The sequence below is a fragment of the Pseudochaenichthys georgianus genome, chromosome 10 (genome assembly GCF_902827115.2).
Source record: "Pseudochaenichthys georgianus chromosome 10, fPseGeo1.2, whole genome shotgun sequence".
NCBI classification, from domain to species: domain Eukaryota; kingdom Metazoa; phylum Chordata; class Actinopteri; order Perciformes; family Channichthyidae; genus Pseudochaenichthys; species Pseudochaenichthys georgianus.
In genome coordinates, this window is record NC_047512.1 from 32,303,052 (window position 1) to 32,323,262 (window position 20,211).

Here is a 20,211-nt window from a genome sequence, read left to right on the forward strand (position 1 = left end):
TAACCCAGCGTCTGTTTTGCTGAGCACGAATGCGGTTTCATATTCATGCATTGATTCAAATGTACAACTGCAGTTTGTTTACCACAACACCAGTTTGGGAAATAAGTCATGGTCTGGGTTCAAATAAAAAAACATTACCCCAGACCATGACTTATTTCCCACTCAAAATATATTAGTATGTTACATAACTAACAATACATAAGTAAAGAAGTTATTTACAGCATGTGGCTTAATAACCATAATCCACGTATACGTAAATTCAAATGAATCAACCTTGACTTTTGATTTCTCAAAAGACGCGAACATCGGCTTCATCTGTGAAAGTCCCGCCAAACAGCATTTTTACTGGCTGCACTGACGTTTGCTGTTGCTAACTAGCAATGGACACACAGCTACCATTTATGTGCAATATGTACAGTGCAAGTTTTTAATTATTTGAAAGATTTGCATGAAATCTACTTCTTTCTAATAATTTCCTCTCTACTTTTATAGTTTGTTGCCGTAAGTTAATGAGGGCACCAAGCTTCAAAACAAGAGCAATTTCCAGTTAGATTTCAAACCTTTATTTATACAGATAAATCCCATTGAGCTCATTGATCTCTTTTTCAAGGGAGACCTGCTCAAGTAGTTCCACATGAAACATAAAAACATAAACAGAACAACAAAAGGACATCATACAGCATCATTTACATAATTATCCACATAAACAGGTACCAATAGCTTCCGATTGACTAGCATCCAACCGAGCTTTAAAAACATTTAGTGGCACCAGATTGTTCAGTTTCCATTTAATTTGCAGACTATTCCAAGACAGAGGAGCTGCGCATCTAAAAGCTGTCTTCCCTAAGACAGTCCTAGCAGTTGGCACATTTAATAAAACCACAGCATTCGATCTCAGGCAGTAGCCACTTACAATTCTCCGTGAGATCAGGGAGCAGATATAAGATGGAAGTTTCCCTAACATGGCTTTGTATATAAAAATGTACTGTAGATTGAAACATTTGCGACCCATGTGGATGTTTCTTCATAGCCCCAGTGTGGCCCCAGAGTCTTTCAATCCTTCATTCAAAAGTGATAAATAAATGCTCCCCAGCAGCAGTTAGTGAGCGGGGGAATGATGTCTATTCCTTTGCTCAGATATCGTCATATTCTCATACGGACCTCCCCATGTGCCTGAAATTGCACATTAGAAAAACACATTATCTGTTCCACACAAAAGAGACAGAGGTATCACACCATGCTGTCCGAGGACCCGGAGCTCTGTGTTGGCTGACAAGCTTCATTTGACCTCCGAGAAGCATGAAGAGAAAGAAATTAAACTACCCAAGCAGGCAAAAAGGAAATAACAAAGATGAAATGGCTTTTGTAGCACAAAAAGCAATAAGTTCCCCTAACGCCTATACCAGCGCCCCCGCCCTCTCAAAGCAGTAGTCGCTATCACTCTCAACAAAGTGATGAAGGGGACTAGCTGCGGTATAAATGGGATTTGGCCATCCCTCGCTATTCTCCTGTCCAAAGCTGCATTTCACTGACTCTCAGCTCCCCTGCTAAGTTCAGTAATGGAGCTTTAAATCCCCTGTGTTGTTGGGTCCTCACTTATTTGGCTACCGGGTCGTTGATAGAGCTCCTGCTTCTTGTGCCACCTTGTTGATAAGACTTCACTTTGTGCCTTGAAACGCCACTGATTATGTTCCCTCCTCACATCGGCCAGGCACATCTGCCGTCTGCGTGCTCCCCTCCCTGCAGACATCCTCTCCCGCTTGACTAATACATTGAGACTCTCCTTTAAAGGGACTCGTTTAAAGTGAGCTCTGTTCTAGCTTCATTTTAGTTTTACTCAAAGGTCAATCCCCAGATCTTGTTTTTCATCTGCTCTTTATTTTCCAAGCAATCGTGTGTTATGCTGTTGTGTGTGTGCGTTTGCATGTGTGAGCAGTCCCATTAGAGAAAACAACAGATTGAGAAAACTGGGAGAAGGGAAAGAGAGGCTGGCGTGGGATGTTTCTCCGACTGTGATCGTTAGGGATGGAATAGATCTTTGGGGGGAATTGCATCTTGTTGAGTGTTTCATGCTTTTCAACCAAATTGCCGCCTACTTTTCGACAGCTCTGCCAAGTTGTTGTGATTACCGAGGCAGAGCATCTCCTCCTGAATGCAACAGATATTGAAAAGGTGTCCTTCCTTTCACCCCGTCTGACTCTTTGCACTCTCTCTGACTTTCTTGCAGAGGCCTTCGACCTGGTGCTGCGACACGGCCGTAACTTCACCCTGGCCATGCTGAAGTCGGAGTTCCCGGGCCTCGGGGGTGGAGCCCAGAGCTTCGTGGGGCAGCTCTTCCTGGACATGTCGCTGTACATCCTGGGCTCAGACTCCTCAGTGGACCACATGGTAGCTGTGCTCTACGGGCGCCTCTTCCCCCTGGCTTACCGGCGCCTGCTTGGCGGTACCGTTTCCTCTGCATCGGAGGAGTGTGTGAGAGGGGCCTGGAAGGAGACCGCAGCATTTGGCCCCTATCCCAAACTGATGATGACCCGTCTGTCCCGCTCCCTCCTGGCCACTCGGGTCTTCCTGCAGGCGCTGAACCTTGGCATAGAGGTTGTGAACACCACGGACCACCTGCGCCCCGGCAGGGACTGCAGCCGGGCCCTGCTGAGGCTGTGGTACTGCCCGCACTGCCAGGGCCTGCTGGGGCCGCCAGCCTGCAGGGGCTTCTGTCAGGCCGTGATGCAGGGCTGCCTGGGGGGGGCGGCTGAGGTGCAGCCCCACTGGAAGAGCTACGTAGACGGTCTGGGGAAGCTGGCCGGCGGAATGAGGGGAGAGCAGGACATCGAGGCTGTTGTTCTTAGACTGCCTTCAATTATCAAACTGGCTCTCAAACACGCTGTGAACGCCCGCAGCCGCCTCACTGCCGCGGTGAGTCCCAGAACACACACACACACACACACACACACACACACACACACACACACACACACACACACACACACACACACACACACACACACACACACACACACACACAGACTAGAACTGTATTGAAAAATACAAGGAGCTGCATTGGTTTGGGTGCGTTCCTAGGGATGGAGTGATCGTAGAGTCAATTGAGTATAACAACTGCCCTCCCATTCTGGCTGAGCCGACTGACTACCTGCTGAATTCCCGACTCATGAATGGCATGACAATAATTGATTGATATCACTCAATGGTCCTTTTTATTTAATTGAACCTAATCAGAATCAGATTTTTTTGGCCAATAGGGTTTACACTTACAATGAATTTGCTTTGGTGTGTAATGGTGCAAATATAAACACAAAACGATTTCAATGTAAAAAAAAAAACGTACCAAATAAAAGATACAATGTTTACAATAAAGTTTATTAACAAAAAATTATAATATATTAGCTCAAACCTTGATGAGACAAATGTATCATGCTAGCATCAAAGGACTGACACGAGTAAATTCGACAGTCACCCAACAGAAATAGCGATGCATCATGTGAGAGATGTAAATGTGCAATAATACACTACTAGACTAGGACTACAGCATCTACCAGACTGTATACAGTTAAATATGAGCTATATTTATATTTTATCAAAATCACATTGTTTTTCAGGTCAATTTTGGTTGCTCCTCCTTAGCCAACACAGTTTCCATAGTTACCCTAGCTAAAACTCTCGCAATACGGTTACAAGGCAGTATTGGCCTTGAAATGTTAGGTACTGTAAGGTAACTCATCAAGACTTTTGAGACTTTGCCAACAAAGTGTTACAAATCTTCCATTACTATTGAGGCATATCAACTAAGTGCTTCCATTGATGTGAATGAGGAAACTTGTATCTAACGGGACATAATAAAATAGATACCACATTAACTTCAGTCAAAGGACTTATTGAGTGAGTGCGTCTAAGAGATCAAGGCTACATTTCTTTAAGTGAAAATATCACTTATAATGAAAAGTGTCTCAGCGTCACAAAGCCCTCAGAGAGCACAGACCTCCTCCAGGGTCGTTTCCATAAGTGAAAACTAAAGCATGTTTCCACACGGTAATTTGGATCAGCTCCAAAAATGAATAGCTTGACACATGCTAGCAGCTAGACCCTTCTCCCAAGTGTCATGAAAATCGGGCAGGTAGTTTATCTGTGATGCACAAAAACAAACCAGCAAACCTTGGACTGAGCTGAATAAAGAGTGGGACATAATAGCAAGGGAAGAGAAGAAGGCAGGCAGGCAGGCAGATGCTGTCAGCGTGTCTCGTTGATTCAACTCCGATAAAAATGCCAACTTTGTTCGTAGCCACATGTGAAGTCAGGGAGAAGTTCTCATGAAATATGGAGACTCCTTTCTGCCAGAGTTACTGAGCTGGATGTGCTTTTGCTCTTGTATATCTGCTGAACTTTTCACTCTTTACACCCAGAATCCCTACGTTGGCCAGGTTTCCACTCAGAACCCATCATTTATTAACGCACAGGTTGACCTCACTTACTCTTTCCAGCGCCAGGGTGTGGCTGCTTCCATGAAGCGCTGACTTAGGGGAAATCACTCACTGTGCGTGTGAGTCTTATCCAGTTAAAATATGTCCTGTGTGGGTTTATTTAAGACTGCAGTTCCAGGCACCACAGATGCCTTTACTCTGTGTTTATGGCTCTGACTCTGGTTCCAGTATATGGGATTAAAGCTGCTGTGGTCCTGCATTGTTCCGCACTGTGACAAGGTCGTTTGTGTGTGTATATGTGGGAGTGTTTAAATGTAATCTTGCAGAGACACTCCTCACTCAGCAGTGTCATTGAAGGGACAGATGCATTGTTTCCCTAAAGGCTAATTTTGCCTCACTAAGGAGTCATCAACCAAAGCGTGGCAAACTTGATTGCTTCACCTCCAATAAGGATTTTTGTGAATGACCTTAAGGGATTAAAGGAACTATGCAGTCACAGTGTTTTAGCCAATTAGCTGTAATGTGTCCAAATACTGTAACAAAACAAACTAGTTTACATCAACATAACATGGTCTTGCAGTATCAAGCAGGGAATGTAGGACATGTAATAGAGTCAAAAGCAGAATATTTAAATCAGATTTTCCTTCATTTTACTTAATCATTCCTTAGCTTCCTTCCACAAATACACATAATAACTTTAATAAAGCTGTTATGTTATAAAAAAGGTTTGTTTTTTTAACCAGAACCCCTCAAAGTGATGACCCATTCGAACTTTCTTAGCATATTGTTACCCGGCTTAGTTGAATACTCAATTGTGATTAGTCCAATTAGACATTTCAGAGGTTGTTAATACTTGATAAGACACCGCTGCTAAGGAGAACAGAACGTTGCAAAGGAGAACAGAACGTTGCTAAGGAGAACAGAACGTTGCTAAGGAGAACAGAACGTTGCTAAGGAGAACAGACCGCTGCTAAGGAGAACAGAACGTTGCTAAGGAGAACAGACCGTTGCTTAGGAGAATAGACCGTTGCTTAGGAGAATAGACCGTTGCTTAGGAGAACAGACCGTTGCTAATGAGGATCAAGGGACTATTTGCAGTCATATCACTCCGCAAAAAGAAGTCTAGTAAATTTAACAACAAACATTTGTTTTTGTGTATCATAATACACAGTGGAATACTTAAAGGTCCCATGTCATGCTTTTCCAGTTATTACCCGTCCCCCTGTGTGTTATAGCTTTTTCTGCATGTAAACGGTCTGCAAAGTCACAAACCCTCAAAGTACACCCTGTAGCGAGTAAAACTCTAACACAGAAAAGACCTGTCTGTGCTGCCCCAGAACGCCTCGTTGGACATTTTTCTTTTTTTTCCTGGGTACAGTGACGTGACCATACCCAAATGGACCTATCCGTGGAGCTCCTGACACACACACACTCTCTCAGCGGCGAAACTGTGGCACGCTTACACTGTAGGTGCGCCGCGTTTGGGGGTGCTGCAGCCCCCTCAGCATCCCCCCCTTCCTGCGTCCATTCGCGATGTTTCGCTGTCTCGCAGATCCCACGCAGCAAGCAGGAAATGAACCCAGCTCACACTGTCCGCTCCTCGCAGTAGCGAGCCGCGCAACGTCCCGCCAACACGGCACTCAGACCCCACGCATTCTCATCTGTTTGTCATTAGTGTCATTTTCTGGTTGCTAACAAACGCCATTGTAACACATAATCACTGATGAAGGAACTAAACAAAAAAAGATAAGGTTTTGGGTTGAAACATGTATGTTTTCCTCACATAAATTACGTATGTTAAGTGATCCAGTTTACCAATAGATGTTTATGTCCCACTGAATCAATTAGGAGGTAGATACCACCGTAAATCTATCCTGCCAACTAATAACAAACATTTAATGGACTGGTTCAATGCAGGTGAATTATTGTTTTTGAATTTCACCTTCATTTTGAAATGTAAGATTTAACAGAAGATTGGTAGGGTTTCATGTGATTCTTGCACCTTTTAAATGATTCAGGTCCATCTAAATGGGTCAATGTGCATCGTGACCCTCCTCCTGACATGGTTTGAACACTGCCCGACTTGGCGACCAGGCATCTACAGTAGGTATATAAATGTTTAATGATATTGACAGATACACGTCATATAAATGACTCATCGCCGAGAGCGATGAAAAGAGAAGACAGAGGGAGGGAATAGAAAGCATATGTTGGTGACTAAGAGATAGCAAATGTGTGCATATATGAAATAATTGAAACTTTTTGCAATGGAGTATGACTCTGTGTAGTTCTCTTGTTAAGCTGGTGAATTGCATGTAACTACAGTGCAGACTGTCGTCTCTCAACAGATCCATGGTGTTTGATTGGCTGCTGCCAAAACGTCACTGTGTCTGATACCACTGGGTGGGGCAAATGTAAGATACAGTCTGTTAAATAACCTTACATAGGGTGGCTTTAAATACATATTTCAACATTAGAATAAAAATGATAAGAATAAATAATAAAAACATATTTATACAACAAATAAATACATAGCGTGATGATCTTTAAAAACAACTTTAATGATTTTGTTGTTGAAGGCCTTTTCAACCATTTTTTTAAGCAACTTACATAACTGATAAAAATGGCAATTCACCAGATATGCCTACAGTGCCTACTGTAGTGGTGAAAACACAGCAAGTATTCAGATTGGGGATGCACGATAATTATCGGGCCGATAATTATCGGTCCGATATTAGGAATTATGACGTCATCCCGATAAACCCGATAAAAGTATTAATAGCCCCGATAATATACAATATATATTTTGGGTAAAAAAAAAGAAAAAAATACTGCGGTGTGGGTGGATTGTGATGAGGGGCGCTTGTTTTTCACTCGGCTCCTCCCGTTTTGCCAGTACTGTGGTATTAGTGGTTTAGGAAGAGGGCAGTTCTTCACAAATCCAGCGCTCCCTAACTCATGCCTGGCTGTGACGTAAATGGTGGGCGGCCTTGAAGCCAAGGACAGTAAACAAACATGTCGTCGGTGGTATGGGACTATTTCAAAGTTTCAGAGTTGGAAAGTTCGCTTGCTATTTGTAACGAATGTAATGCAGAAGTTCCACGAGGAGGGAAAAAGGCAACGAGCTACAATACTTCGAACCTGATTAGTCACCTGAAACATCGCCATCGCTACGATGGTGTATTAAAAGCGTACGAAGACGCCTGCGCTGCTAAACTAGCGGCAAATCCAAAGCCAGCTGCAAAGGCACCGGGGTTTTTACCTATCGACGAGGCTTTTGAAAAAGGCAAGAAGTTTGCCAGTTTTGCAACTCAAGGCATATGCTCGAACCGGAGCTGCCTGGATGCTGCAATCATGTTGCGCACTATCCGTGCTGAGTGTGCTGACTTTTCGTACAATATCCCACTGTCGGGCTTCCTGCATAAAGTCAAGTGCTCGGTGGAGTTGTGGCGAAATGTCGCTCCTCTGTTTTCTACGGTGGCCCTGAAGTGCAAGACACCACAGCATTTCAGAAAACACCACAGCATTTCAAAAAACCAATATCGTGCATCCCTAATTCAGATAATTAACTTAAAGGTGGGGGACATAATTCACTTCAGATTTTTTTTTTGTTATATTCCATGGAATGCTCTTAACATCCCGATAGCAATGAATATATGAAATGTTTTGCTTTGTATGTATTTATAAATACATACAAAAATGTCATCTGTGGAAGCCGTGGCGCTGTAAAAAGCATGACCAATTATTTTAACTGGATGGCCTACCTGCCTGTCAGCCTTCCATCTGTGCACAAACTTATCTCGTGCCCTCATTGGTCATGTGTGTGTTGGAGGAGGCGCTCTGTAAGGAAGTCTGAAGGAAGGGACAGATTTTTTCCGGCTGCGTACTTTCAAATTCTAGTGCACTCAAGCTGGTTTCTCCATTCTTACCTATTCTAACTTTAAGTAAATGTACAAAATACCATAGTACAAACATATGCCTACTAGTCAAATTCCTTAAACCAAAATGTAACTTAAGTAAATGTAAAAAAGTCTTTACATCAAAATATAATGTAACAAAAATAAAAAGTAGTTATTATTTTTAAAAGGTATTATGTTACTTGTAAGATAATTGAATGTTGTATGTTGTCAACAAGGAGCCAATTTGAGACTTTTGGTACACTATCGAGTAGATCAGTGAAACTACATCATATGACATAGTTTGTTTAAATCGATGTACACACAAAGGAAGTCAAGGACGGGTTTTGAGTGAATGCACTTTCCATCTCTGGTCTACTGTATCTTGTTTGATGTAGCTGCATATTTTCCAATCTTCCTATATGAAATTGGTGATGGCACTACCTCTAAAAGTAACGTGTTGTTGGGAAAAGTGAGCAGTAATGTAGATATATATGATAAAGAAATGGCGTCTGGCTCCATAACTCCTATCTCATCTTCAAAGAAGCGTTCGTGAGGCTGTTAAGTGTAAACATTAATAATCTTTCAGTGATACTTCAATAGTTTGCACGGCAACATAATGGATCCAGGGAGCACTATGTCTTGTTTAGTGGTTTGCTGTGATTGTAAGAGGCGCAGCTGTGGTCCGTATCTCTCACTTAACCTCCCCTCCGGTGAGAGTGCACACTCCTGTTACTGTAACCGGGGGTGACAAACAGATCGACTCTATCTCTATCTACTCCTGGAGGTGTGAGAGAGACATCTCCTCTCCTCCTGTATCGGCTTGAAGCATGTAACTCTGTTGGGAAGGTGACCACTCATCGTCTGCCAGCCGCTCCCCGGCATGTTAACATTTCTTTCCTCCACCCGGTGCGACTCCAGCGCAAATCAACCAATGTTCTCAGAGACGGAGAGAGGGCAGCCAAGAGCCCTGCAGCTTCAATCTATTCCCCTGCCAACTCCCCAGTCCTCTCCTGGAGTTTGATGTCATCCACCTCCGTCTCCACATCTCATTCTCAACATCCTTCTCTCTCTTTCATCCCCTCCCCATTTATTTCTCTCGGTCTTACGTGCCGCTCTGAGAGAAGATGCATGATTTATGAAGCTCTATTTTTACCGGTTACTGAGGAGAAAGAAATAGAGGAGCGACAAGGAGAGACAAAGAGGGGGACATAATGGAGGGAAAGAGTGTGAAGAGCGAGCCCAAGGGGAAGGAGAGCAGGAGAGTGTGGAGGAGACATCCATCACCCTGTGACCCCTCTGAGAAGAGACGGAGAAGGGAAGTAGGTTGAGACAGAAATATGATGGATCTGACCAAGAGCAGAGAACATGATGGGTGCTCTAAGTCCAACACCTCTTTTTATTATATCTTCTTTCTGTCATACAACACCTTTTACCAAGTATGTTTATGTTGTTGTCCCCTTTGTGAATACATTAAGCCCATGCTGGTTAAATCAAATCCAGTGGGGAAACACGAGCAATAATGAAAAGTCCGCTGCATTTTTATTACCTATTAATCCATTCAAACATGCAGGCCGCTGTCGATACAGGAGTGTTAAAAGATGAGAAATATGCATTGTGTTGATCAAAGCCATTATTTCCGCCTGTATAATTGACCCTTTAAGAAGTATCTAATATTCATTTAAAGTTAGCAGGTTTTCTAATCACAATCCCGGTCTCAAAAGAGAGGATTTCAGATGTTCTCATCTAACTTCAGACAAGAATGCAAAGAAGAATGTTTCAAAAATGTCTTACTATTCCTTCAAGACTTTATTCTTGCTTATCATCATTTGTATGCAACATAATTATTTCTCATTTCGTTACAAATCTCAATTACGCGTGTTCCTGAACACCTTCCTAGGAGATGTATCACATACCTAACAACTGTTTGTTTCCTTCCTCCTTTGAGGAAATCATCATTCAGTCCAAGAGATCGCAGTATTTCTGCTGCATGGACACTTTCTATCAAATCAAAAAGACATTCTTTAATACTGGAGCTTTTCACAGCTTTGAATGCTTCAGGAATTCTCTGAGTGAAAAGTGTGAAATCTATTTTCCTAACAACCTGCTAATGCCTCGTTTTAAATTAGACTGCACAGCTCGCTCATATGTTTGAGTGGATTCAGTGCTAGTAACCTACGTGTTTTATAACTGCTTTACAGGTGTTACTATACAGGAGAACTTCAAATGTGTGCCACAATATTAACAAATTATTATTCTCAAAATATTTTGGGCATTTTGTTAATCTCATTAACATGGGGTTGAGATTCCGGAAGCGGAGGATTTACTAAATAGGCGTACTGATCTGATTAGTAATAATCACATTTTCGAATTTGAGCTTCACCTGAAACTTTGTGGGAGAAATATGTTATGTCTGAACTCCATTTGATCAGTGTGTTTCAATGTGCTCGGAGTCCACACCTTATATTAATGCAACATATTCAGATGTCTCAAAAATCTAGTTTAAAGACGATAATCTAAAATGAAGGGCTACAATACATGTGTAATATCCATATTAATGTAGACGTATAGGCCTTTAAGGTGTTATTACTTGAAGTCACTTGTTATTCTCATTTATGTCATTGTTGTGAGCAGCAATGTGCTCCTACAAAAAACCTTTTGCTCATGATTCAGTCCTATGAGGTCAGAAGGGGAGATTGTGGAGTGGCTAGCTCAGAGAAATGGTTGAATTAATAAGCTACAGATCGTAACTTCTTGAAATATTAGCTAACAGCCATAACAACAGGTTGAGTTAGCTAAAAGCTGTATACACATTGTTGAAACAGTTAGCTAAAAGCTGTATACATATTGTTGAAACAGTTAGCTAAAAGCTGTATACATATTGTTGAAACAGTTAGCTAAAAGCTGTATACACATTGTTGAAACAGTTAGCTAAAAGCTGTATACATATTGTTGAAACAGTTAGCTAAAAGCTGTATACATATTGTTGAAACAGTTAGCTAAAAGCTGTATACATATTGTTGAAACAGTTAGCTAAAAGCTGTATACATATTGTTGAAACAGTTAACTAAAAGCTGTATACATATTGTTGAAACAGTTAGCTAAAAGCTGTATACATATTGTTGAAACAGTTAGCTAAAAGCTGTATACATATTGTTGAAACAGTTAGCTAAAAGCCATAAAAACTGGTTGAAATTCATTAATAAATCGTTGAAATGGTTAGCAAAAATGAATGGACGAGTGCATACAAAAAGACGTTATGGATAAACTGTAAATAGGATATCTAAGTCTCTAATACATGGTTGAGTAGCTTAAAGGTAATGGATAAACTGTTTGAATGATATAAGTAATGGCTTTAAGCATCCAGCACACTTCTAGTAGTAATACAACATTTTACAAATACAATCTCAACTGAATTGAGCTAAACGTTGACATTGATATGGTACACAATCCACGGTAATGGTGTTGAATAACATTCATTTAAAATCCCACAATCTAAACACACATATTGTTGACTGGAGCTTTAACCGAACTAGCTCAAAATTAATACACGTCACGTCAAGCAGTTGTAATTGCACCATATTCCCTCATTTCCAATTAAGACAGTACCATGATGTAAACACGATAGCTTTACTTTGACACAAAGTAAGACTTTTCCCCATTTCCACTTCACTGCGAGGCTAAGCTCTTCATAGGATGCTGCAATGTGTGCTTTACTAGAAGTCAGTTCCTATGCTGTTTGCAGGAGTAGGTGGAGGAGGAGTGCTGACTCAGGCTCTCCCCTGAGCCTCGAGTCCCCTGAAACACAAACATATATGTTGGTACAGCTGTGCATGGCACCCCACCACCTCTATAACACTGATAGTATCATCTTTCCTCCTGAAGCGGTTTGCTTAATAACAACCCCTTGTGATCAGGACTACTTAAGCATGTGATTAAACATTGAAGTGTTCTGATTGTTCTGATCCACACGCATTGCCATTGATTTGATCACCTCTACCTCGTGTATTAAAAAGCACAGCTGAATGAAGCCTGGTGTGTGTGTGTGTGTGTGTGTGTGTGTGTGTGTGTGTGTGTGTGTGTGTGTGTGTGTGTGTGTGTGTGTGTGTGTGTGTGGTGTGTGTGTGTGTGTGTGTGTGTGTGTGTGTGTGTGTGTGTGTGTGTGTGTGTGTGTGTGTGTGTGTGTGTGTGTGTGTGTTCAGTGCAGATAAAAGTGTGCAGATATTTCCGAGCTCTCACGCCGAGGCAGGCTTTATCTGCAGACTCTCCTGTTGGTTGTGTTTGTCCAGCCCTGGGTGATATTAATACACAACTAATGAGCCCCTTCCTTGAAGAATCCGGAAACAATCGACGGGTGGGGAGAGGGAGGGGGGAAGGCGGAGGGGCTTAGGCGTGGAATCAGTTTCTCCCTTGTGCCACAACTCCCCTACGGCTTCCCAGGCACGCACAAACAAAAAGAGGAACGCAGCTCCAATCACATTAATCATGGCCTGTGGGAGCACCAGCACTCGCTCCAGGCGCCACGGGAACGAGAGGATTACACGAGAAGAAGAGGGGAAAAAGGTGGCAGAGACAATGGGCTGTCGTGTGTGTGTGTGTGTGTGTGTGTGTTCCTCCCAAGCACACGGTAGGGAAGTATTAGAGGAGATGGTTGGTCAGGGATGTGGGGTGTTAGTGAATGCTTGGTGCAGGAAAACTCATCTGTGTGTGTGTGTGTGTGTGTGTGTGTGTGTGTGTGTGTGTGTGTGTGTGTGTGTGTGTGTGTGTGTGTGTGTGTGTGTGTGTGTGTGTGTGTGTGTGTGTGTGTGTGTGTGTGTGTGTGTGTGTGTGTGTGTGTGTGTGTGTGTGTGTGTGTGTGTGTGTGTGTGTGTGTGTGTGTGTGTGTGTGTGTGTGTGTGTGTGTGTGTGTGTGTGTGTGTGTGTGTGTGTGTGTGTGTGTGTGTGTGTGTGTCCTTGGATGACAATGCTGCATTGATTAACCCTGATGATTCTGTCTTACTGTACAGCTGATCAGCATTTCTGTGCTTGTCAGCATTGACAATAAAAAAAAGTGTGTGTGTTTGCCAATATTATTTAGGAGAGCATGTGTATCATGTTAATGAGCTTAGGTGAATTATGTTCAAATGAATAACTGCATAACGTGATTCATTTTTGTTTATGCAGGGAAGTGTGTGTGTGTGTGTGTGTGTGTGTGTGTGTGTGTGTGTGTGTGTGTGTGTGTGTGTGTGTGTGTGTGTGTGTGTGTGTGTGTGTGTGGTGTGTGTGTGTGTGTGTGTGTGTGTGTGTGTGTGTGTGTGTGTGTGTGTGTGTGTGTGTGTGTGTGTGTGTGTGTGTGTGTGTGTGTGTGTGTGTGTGTTGTGTGTGTGTGTGTGTGTGTGTGTGTGTGTGTGTGTGTGTGTGTGTGTGTGTGTGTGGCCTTGCTGTTCACCAGATCAAGATGTCCAGTGCCGCTCTACCAGCTCACATCAGTATTCAGTAGCAGTGCCAGCCTATTCACTTAAAGAGGAGCTGGGCACAATTAGCTGTTAACATTACAAGGCAGAATTTAGCTTCGGACAGTTTCCCCGCGGGAAATTAAACCACCGGCAAATCATTAAACCACAAGCTAAACATTAACAGCCATTTGCATTTTGATTGCACCTGAAAAGAATGTGCCAGGTCCATTATCTCTGAGAGACAGAGAGGGACTCTTATTTGTTATTGTTATGTCGTCCCGCGTGGAAACACAATGGCATTTAAATGGAGGAGGAAGAAGAAGAAGGCAAAACGAGGGGCCGTTCTTTTTTTACGCTGCAGTTTTACGGGTGTTATGATTACATATGGCGGAAACGGCTGGATACAATGACTTGTTTGTTATTCAAATCCGCCCCCGCTTTCATCCCTCCCAAAAATAAACAATCGCTAACAGATGACAATGTGCAGAGGGGCTCAGCTGAGTAAGGCCGGCAGTTTGGCAGCCTACGGGTTCTTACTGTCTGCGGTGTCATTGCTATTGAGAGTTTGAATAAACAGGCTCGGAACCGCGAGCAATAAAGAACACGTGAGGTGAAGAGGCTCCAGGGATTGAATTCTCCTTTTCTCCTCTCTCCTCTGCAGGTGAGCGGGATGTGTGGAACCACTCCTCAGCGGACCTCTCGCTCAGTGTCATCCCCCCCTCCCCGGCTTCCTGCCTCCTCTGCAGCCCGCAACACGCAGCCCTCGTCCCAGGACTCTGATGAGACTTTGGCAGGCCTCCGCAGGTGAGAAAAACCAGGAGCCCTAATCCATCCTGAGACCCTTCCAGCTGATGAGGCAGCCCTCGCTCTCCAGAAACCCGGCAGGGGCAGTGCATGTCTCACAGATGAATATTGTCCCTGACACTGTGGACAGGCTGATTCCTGTTTCCTCGTGTCGTGACACTCAGTCTATCGCCTCCCGAGCGTTTTCAACACTCCTGATGCAATAACAGGCTTAAGTGAACAGTGTAATAATGCCCAGCGGGGCTGCTGGCCCTGGACGTACAGTGGACCAGTGGTGAGCCGTGACTTCTATACCTAGGCCCTCTGAAAAAAAAGAAGGGTTATTACGTCACAGTGTATACTTCAGCGGAATATCAAAACAGCGGCCCGGGTAACGCATCAATGACAGCGACCCTCTACCACACAAAACAACACCATTTATATAAACACTTATCATGGCACCCACAGCCAAGTAACAATTAAAAATGAATTAAGTCGGCACGGCGGCCCACATTGAAGATGACTTAGGCCTACCTTTGATGATCAAATCACTGAAACACAAAGTCCATCCTCCTGTCCTTTTGGATGAAGCACTTGATAGCGGGTCATTCAGCTGATTCAGCTCCTTTGCCACTCCAGTTTATCATTGTAACTCAATCTTGAAAATGACTCGGTTAATAATTTCGCAACGATGTCATCACTATCACTGACATGAGCCATCATGAACGAACTTATGCTAATCATAAATCTATCGATCATAAATCTATCGATTATATTTATGATTAGAAAACAATAAAAGTAGGGTAGACATGTGGATATTATCCGGCTGAACAAAACGTGCATTTATCTGACAGGTTAGTTTTCCACAGACCTTATTTCAAGCTATTTTCCAAAATCCTATGGAGAAATCCCATTGCTCTTTTGTCGAGGGAATCCGAGCGCAGCTTACTTCCGGGTTTTAGGACGCGTTACTGCACCACCTTATACACATGCATAAACTTCACAGCGGGCGGAACTTAAAGTCATAAAGTCTGCGAAAATAAAGCCCACCCATTTAGAGGGAAGATATGATTGGTCAATTGTACTGTCATTTGACATTACTCTCTCAATAGCCGCGTTCACACCGCAGTACTTTTCCCACTTTAGTTCCCCCTTTAGTTCCCCCTTTAGTTCCCACTTTAGTTCCCACTTTAGTTCCCCCTTTAGTTCCGAAATGTCGCGTTCACACCAAAAGGAGCCGGAAACTAAAATGAGTTAATCAGAACCTTTTTACCCGCTTTTCCGTCCCTGCTAGAGAGCAGGTACTTTCGTGGGAGAAAAAGGTTCCTATGTCTGATTGGCTGGGCGGATTGCAAACCACGCCCCGTAAAACTCCCAAAAAGTTTTGTGAAGCAGCCATTTTATTATCCTCATTATTAGCATTAGCATTAGCCCAGCGCACAAATGCAGAGAGACTAACTTATGGCAACACAAAATAAAACATGGGAGCGGTGGAGATGAGGAGGTGTCGGCGTTCTGGCGATTTACTCGGAAGGCTTCAGTAGAAGCTGCTGGGACTCCCAGCAGCTTCTACTGAAGCCTTCCCAACTCCGGGGACTTCCGGCGGCAGTATACGCCGTGAAGTTGTTTGCGGCCTGCCAGTAAACCCAAAGCAGAAGAAGACGAAGTGACGGCTTACTTAGTAGATTTACTTACTTAGTTCATGAGAACTAAAGAGTTCTCATGAACTAAGTTCTCATGAACCTTTATGGGAAAAGTACTGCGGTGTGAATGCGCCTAATAGCCGCGTTCACACCAAGTACTTTGCCGTACTTAGTGCCGGCACTTATTACCCCAGGGCACTAAGTACAGATCGCGTTCACACCGGAATAATTTCCCTGAAGGAAGATTACGCAAATGCGCCGCTGACGTCTTCTTCTGCTTTGGGTTTACTGGCAGGCCGAAAACCACTTCACGGAGTACACTGCCACCCAAAGTCCCCGGAGTTGGGGACTGGCGATCGTATCGTAACGGAACTAAACGGGAAAAGTACTCCGGTGTGAACGCGCCTAATGAGTTACTATAGCGGGCCCTCTGTGAATGTAGAGAGGGACCAACAAGCTCTCCCGTCTTCACAGAAACTGAACAGGCAGAGTCGAAGGATTTATTTCTTTGTAAATGTTATTTTAAATACAATTAAATCAAGTTATTTTGGTAAAACTAATGAAAAATGTAACAACATTTTTTTTTTATGTTTTCAAATATTATTTTTTAGAATATCTTAGGCCCTCACAGAGGGTCTAGAGGGCTCTGACGGCTCGCCACTGCAGTGGACATATTGTTATTATTAGTTGTATTTCACTCAGGGCAATTATTATAAAACAAAACATGTTCACTTAAATCAAGGAAAAGAAAGGCTTATTTTTCCTTCAACGGTCTGTCAGTCACAGCTGATTACAACCAATACTTTCAGTAACATGAAACCAAAAAACTAAAACACAATCAAAAGTCAACGAAACAGGTTACCTGACATCTTCATACTGTTTAATTATTAATTCTTTTTACGTTTTATTAAACCTAAGATGTTCATACAGCCCTTATTTGGTCAAAATGTCCACAGTTAAAGGCAACTACCGAAAATCTGCTTTCGAGTACAAATTGATGCTTAAAGTTACATTTATTTCTATTTTGCTCATCCTCTGAGTTTAAAACAAATCATTTTTTGTGTATTTTCTGGTAGCTTTCTGTTTTGTCTTAATGGACAACTAAATAAGTCTGTAATTCAATTCAATCAGCCTTGTAACAGCCTTGACTCAATTAACAGTGTCTTTATGTGTACTCGGGATTTGCATTATGCAAAAAATCTCACAGCTTTTTTCTGTAGTGTAAATAGGTTTTGAGTTACTCATATGTGTTGCCAGCACTTCAACACAGTAATGTAAATATGGCCAAATCAGTTAACTACTAATTCATGTCAATTAGGAAAATAGACACTTATACTCTTTTCCTTTCATTCTAAGCAGGGTCTCATTGACTTGCTTTCACTGTTATCAAGTTGAAATCTTTTATCTCTGCTTCCTCTTCTTCTCTCGTGCCTCCCCCGTTCACTACTTTTGATCTTTCTCCCTGCTGAAATGTGAAAGTCATATTCAGATTAACTATTTTATTCTTATATGTGAACATTTCCTTTTTCTTTCCCCACCTCAGGGAGTTCATATCCGACTTGAAGGGCTTCAGCTCGTTCTACAGCGGGCTGGGGGAGGCCCTGTGCAGCCGCGAGCCCCCGCCAGCGAACCACTCCCTCTGCTGGAACGGCCAGGAGATGACAGACAGGTAAATCAGTGTCTCAATAGCTTATATCAACACAGGAGCCCTCTGGATACATCCATTTAAAAAGCACACCCTACATTCTGCTCAGGTTTATTGCCCTTTCTTGATGATCAGTTTTTCAAATAGTCTGATTTCTTGAATTCCCAACACTCCAGCAGCATCTCGGAGAGTGTAGGTGATTTGAAGGGTACGTTTGCTCAGGGCTGATGAGCTCCACATCCCACGAGGGGGCCCCCCGCTCTCCCGCCGATTGTGAGTGTAAATCTTGACTTTGGCTCTATGGGATCTCACCTTCTCCTCGCTTAGTTAATTGCCGTTCGATCGTTCTCTCCTCATTCATCCAGCATCTCCCGTGCACCCAGCAGAACCTCATTTGGTTTTGCGTAATATTTCACTTCACCCCTGTCCTTTTAGCTCCGCAAATCATAACTTCCTCCTTTCTGTCAGCCAACAATTTCAATTCCACTTAGATAGTCCTAGATATCGTCCTTTTTTTCTCTTCTTTATAAATTATGTGTGGAATGTAATCAATGCAGAGGCACACAATTCAGACGAGAAGTGCTGCAGGTTTTACCTCTTGTTCCCAAAGAGGACTGAGAATACATGTTTCCCGAAACTGCTGAAATGGACTCGGGTGGAAAAAGAGTGTGAGAGGAGACGTCAGGTTGGCATCGGGGCAGAGCTATCCTGAGGGGATGATTACAAGCTGGACCAAACACCGATAGGAAGGTGCAGGGAGGCAGGAAAGGAGACGAAATGACAGAGAGATTACAATGTCTCCAGGCGAGCAATTCTCCGTGTCACCTGCGAGGGCATATGCCTGCGAATTCTCCCGGTGTATATTTTCCCACTATAAGATTTGTTCTGGACCATCTTCCATTATCCTCCCAGATATTACCTTCTCCAGAGCCCAACGTGACGCTCCTTATCGTATTGTCTCGTGCAGATACATTTAGATTGGGTGGGTGGTTGGGGGGGGGGATAAGCGCTGCAGGGTTGGGGTACTGAATGTTTCTGGTACTTGAAGAGTGATCTTTTGAGCTAAATGTGGTGCTTTTTATCCGTCGTGTTTGCCATCCCACCTGGAGCCAAGATCAGAGCAGCAACACTTTTCACCACATCAAAGAGCGTCACGCTGATTACTGTGATAACAGATGTGACGCCGCGGCAACTCAAGACATCGAATTTAATGATCGAATTTCCATCCCTCTTTTGGATCTCTCTTTTGGTTTAGTGTCAACTAATGTGTGTGTGATAAGTGGTACAAGATTAGATACTGTGTCAACTGTGAACAATCGATTAAGGGACTGTATGAGAATGAATAGTGGGTAGAGAAGGCCGTAAAACAAGAAAGGGTGCTTTCGTTTTTTGGGGACAGCAGGGGACGTTTGTTTTATCTTTATAAATTGCGGTTTAGTTTTATCATTCCTTTGCAAAAATAGTGAAAAGTCATGTTAAACGGTATGACCAAATAGACAGTTTTCATGTTCAGTGGCACATAAAGGGGTCATATGCGAAGGACACGAGATCTGCCTCTCTGTCAGCGTTTCAATAATGTATTTTTCATGAACAATGCATATTGATCAACATCCCAAGTCAAAGGCTAATGTCATCATGGGAACATGCTCACAATGACGATGCTAATATGCTAATTATTAGCATAAAAAGCTAGGCAAATGCTTAAAACCTGCCTTCTTTCTAAATATCCAGCAGGAGGTGGTGACTCAAGTGGCTTGAAAATAAGTGATGTTGAATGGAAGACTATGAGACATTGAACCCACTTTCGCCCTGGATGTATTGCTTAATTGTAAATATGAGTTTATTGTTTTAACTCTAGATTCAAATCTGCAATCTGTCTAATATCCAGCAGCATCAACTGGTTTGCAAAAAGAAGTCAGATTGTATAGAAGACTATGAGAAAATGGGTTTGTCTGATTTGGTTGTTTTCTGTGTTAAGTCATTCACATGTTACCCTTCCACAGTGTTTTCAGTTCATGAAAATTAATTGCTACATTTTGATAGCCTGGTAATGTTTTGTTCAGCGTTTTGGTTGCTCCACCCTCTTGAGTAACTTGTTGTTCCAAAATAAATAAAAAATGGTGCCGGCCACACTCTTCGCCTCAAAACCAGTGGGTGGAGCCACAGTGACCACATTAGGTTCTTATTCATATAGTCCAGTGCTTCTCAAAGTGTGGTCCGCGGACCACTGGTGGTCCGTGAGCGCCCCCTAGTGGTCCGTGAGTATATTGGTAACATTTGAAATAAATACATTTAAGTTTTCCGCACTCTCACGGGAATATCTCCGCAATGGAGCGAAGTTAAGTTTGACTTTCAATTGCATGATATAGCCCAGCG

The 20,211-nt window shown here is 42.9% G+C and overlaps 1 protein-coding gene across 1 annotated transcript in view; it reads left to right on the top strand.

Moving 5' to 3' along the window:
• gpc3 (glypican 3) overlaps window positions 1-20,211 on the top strand; it is a 152,524-nt gene that overhangs the window by 96,547 nt on the left and 35,766 nt on the right. Inside the window, exons 3-5 of the mRNA XM_034092355.2 lie at window positions 2,228-2,913; window positions 14,426-14,568; window positions 17,734-17,859. Coding sequence (XP_033948246.1) covers window positions 2,228-2,913; window positions 14,426-14,568; window positions 17,734-17,859 — 955 coding nt within the window. The remainder of the gene's footprint in view (window positions 1-2,227; window positions 2,914-14,425; window positions 14,569-17,733; window positions 17,860-20,211) is intronic.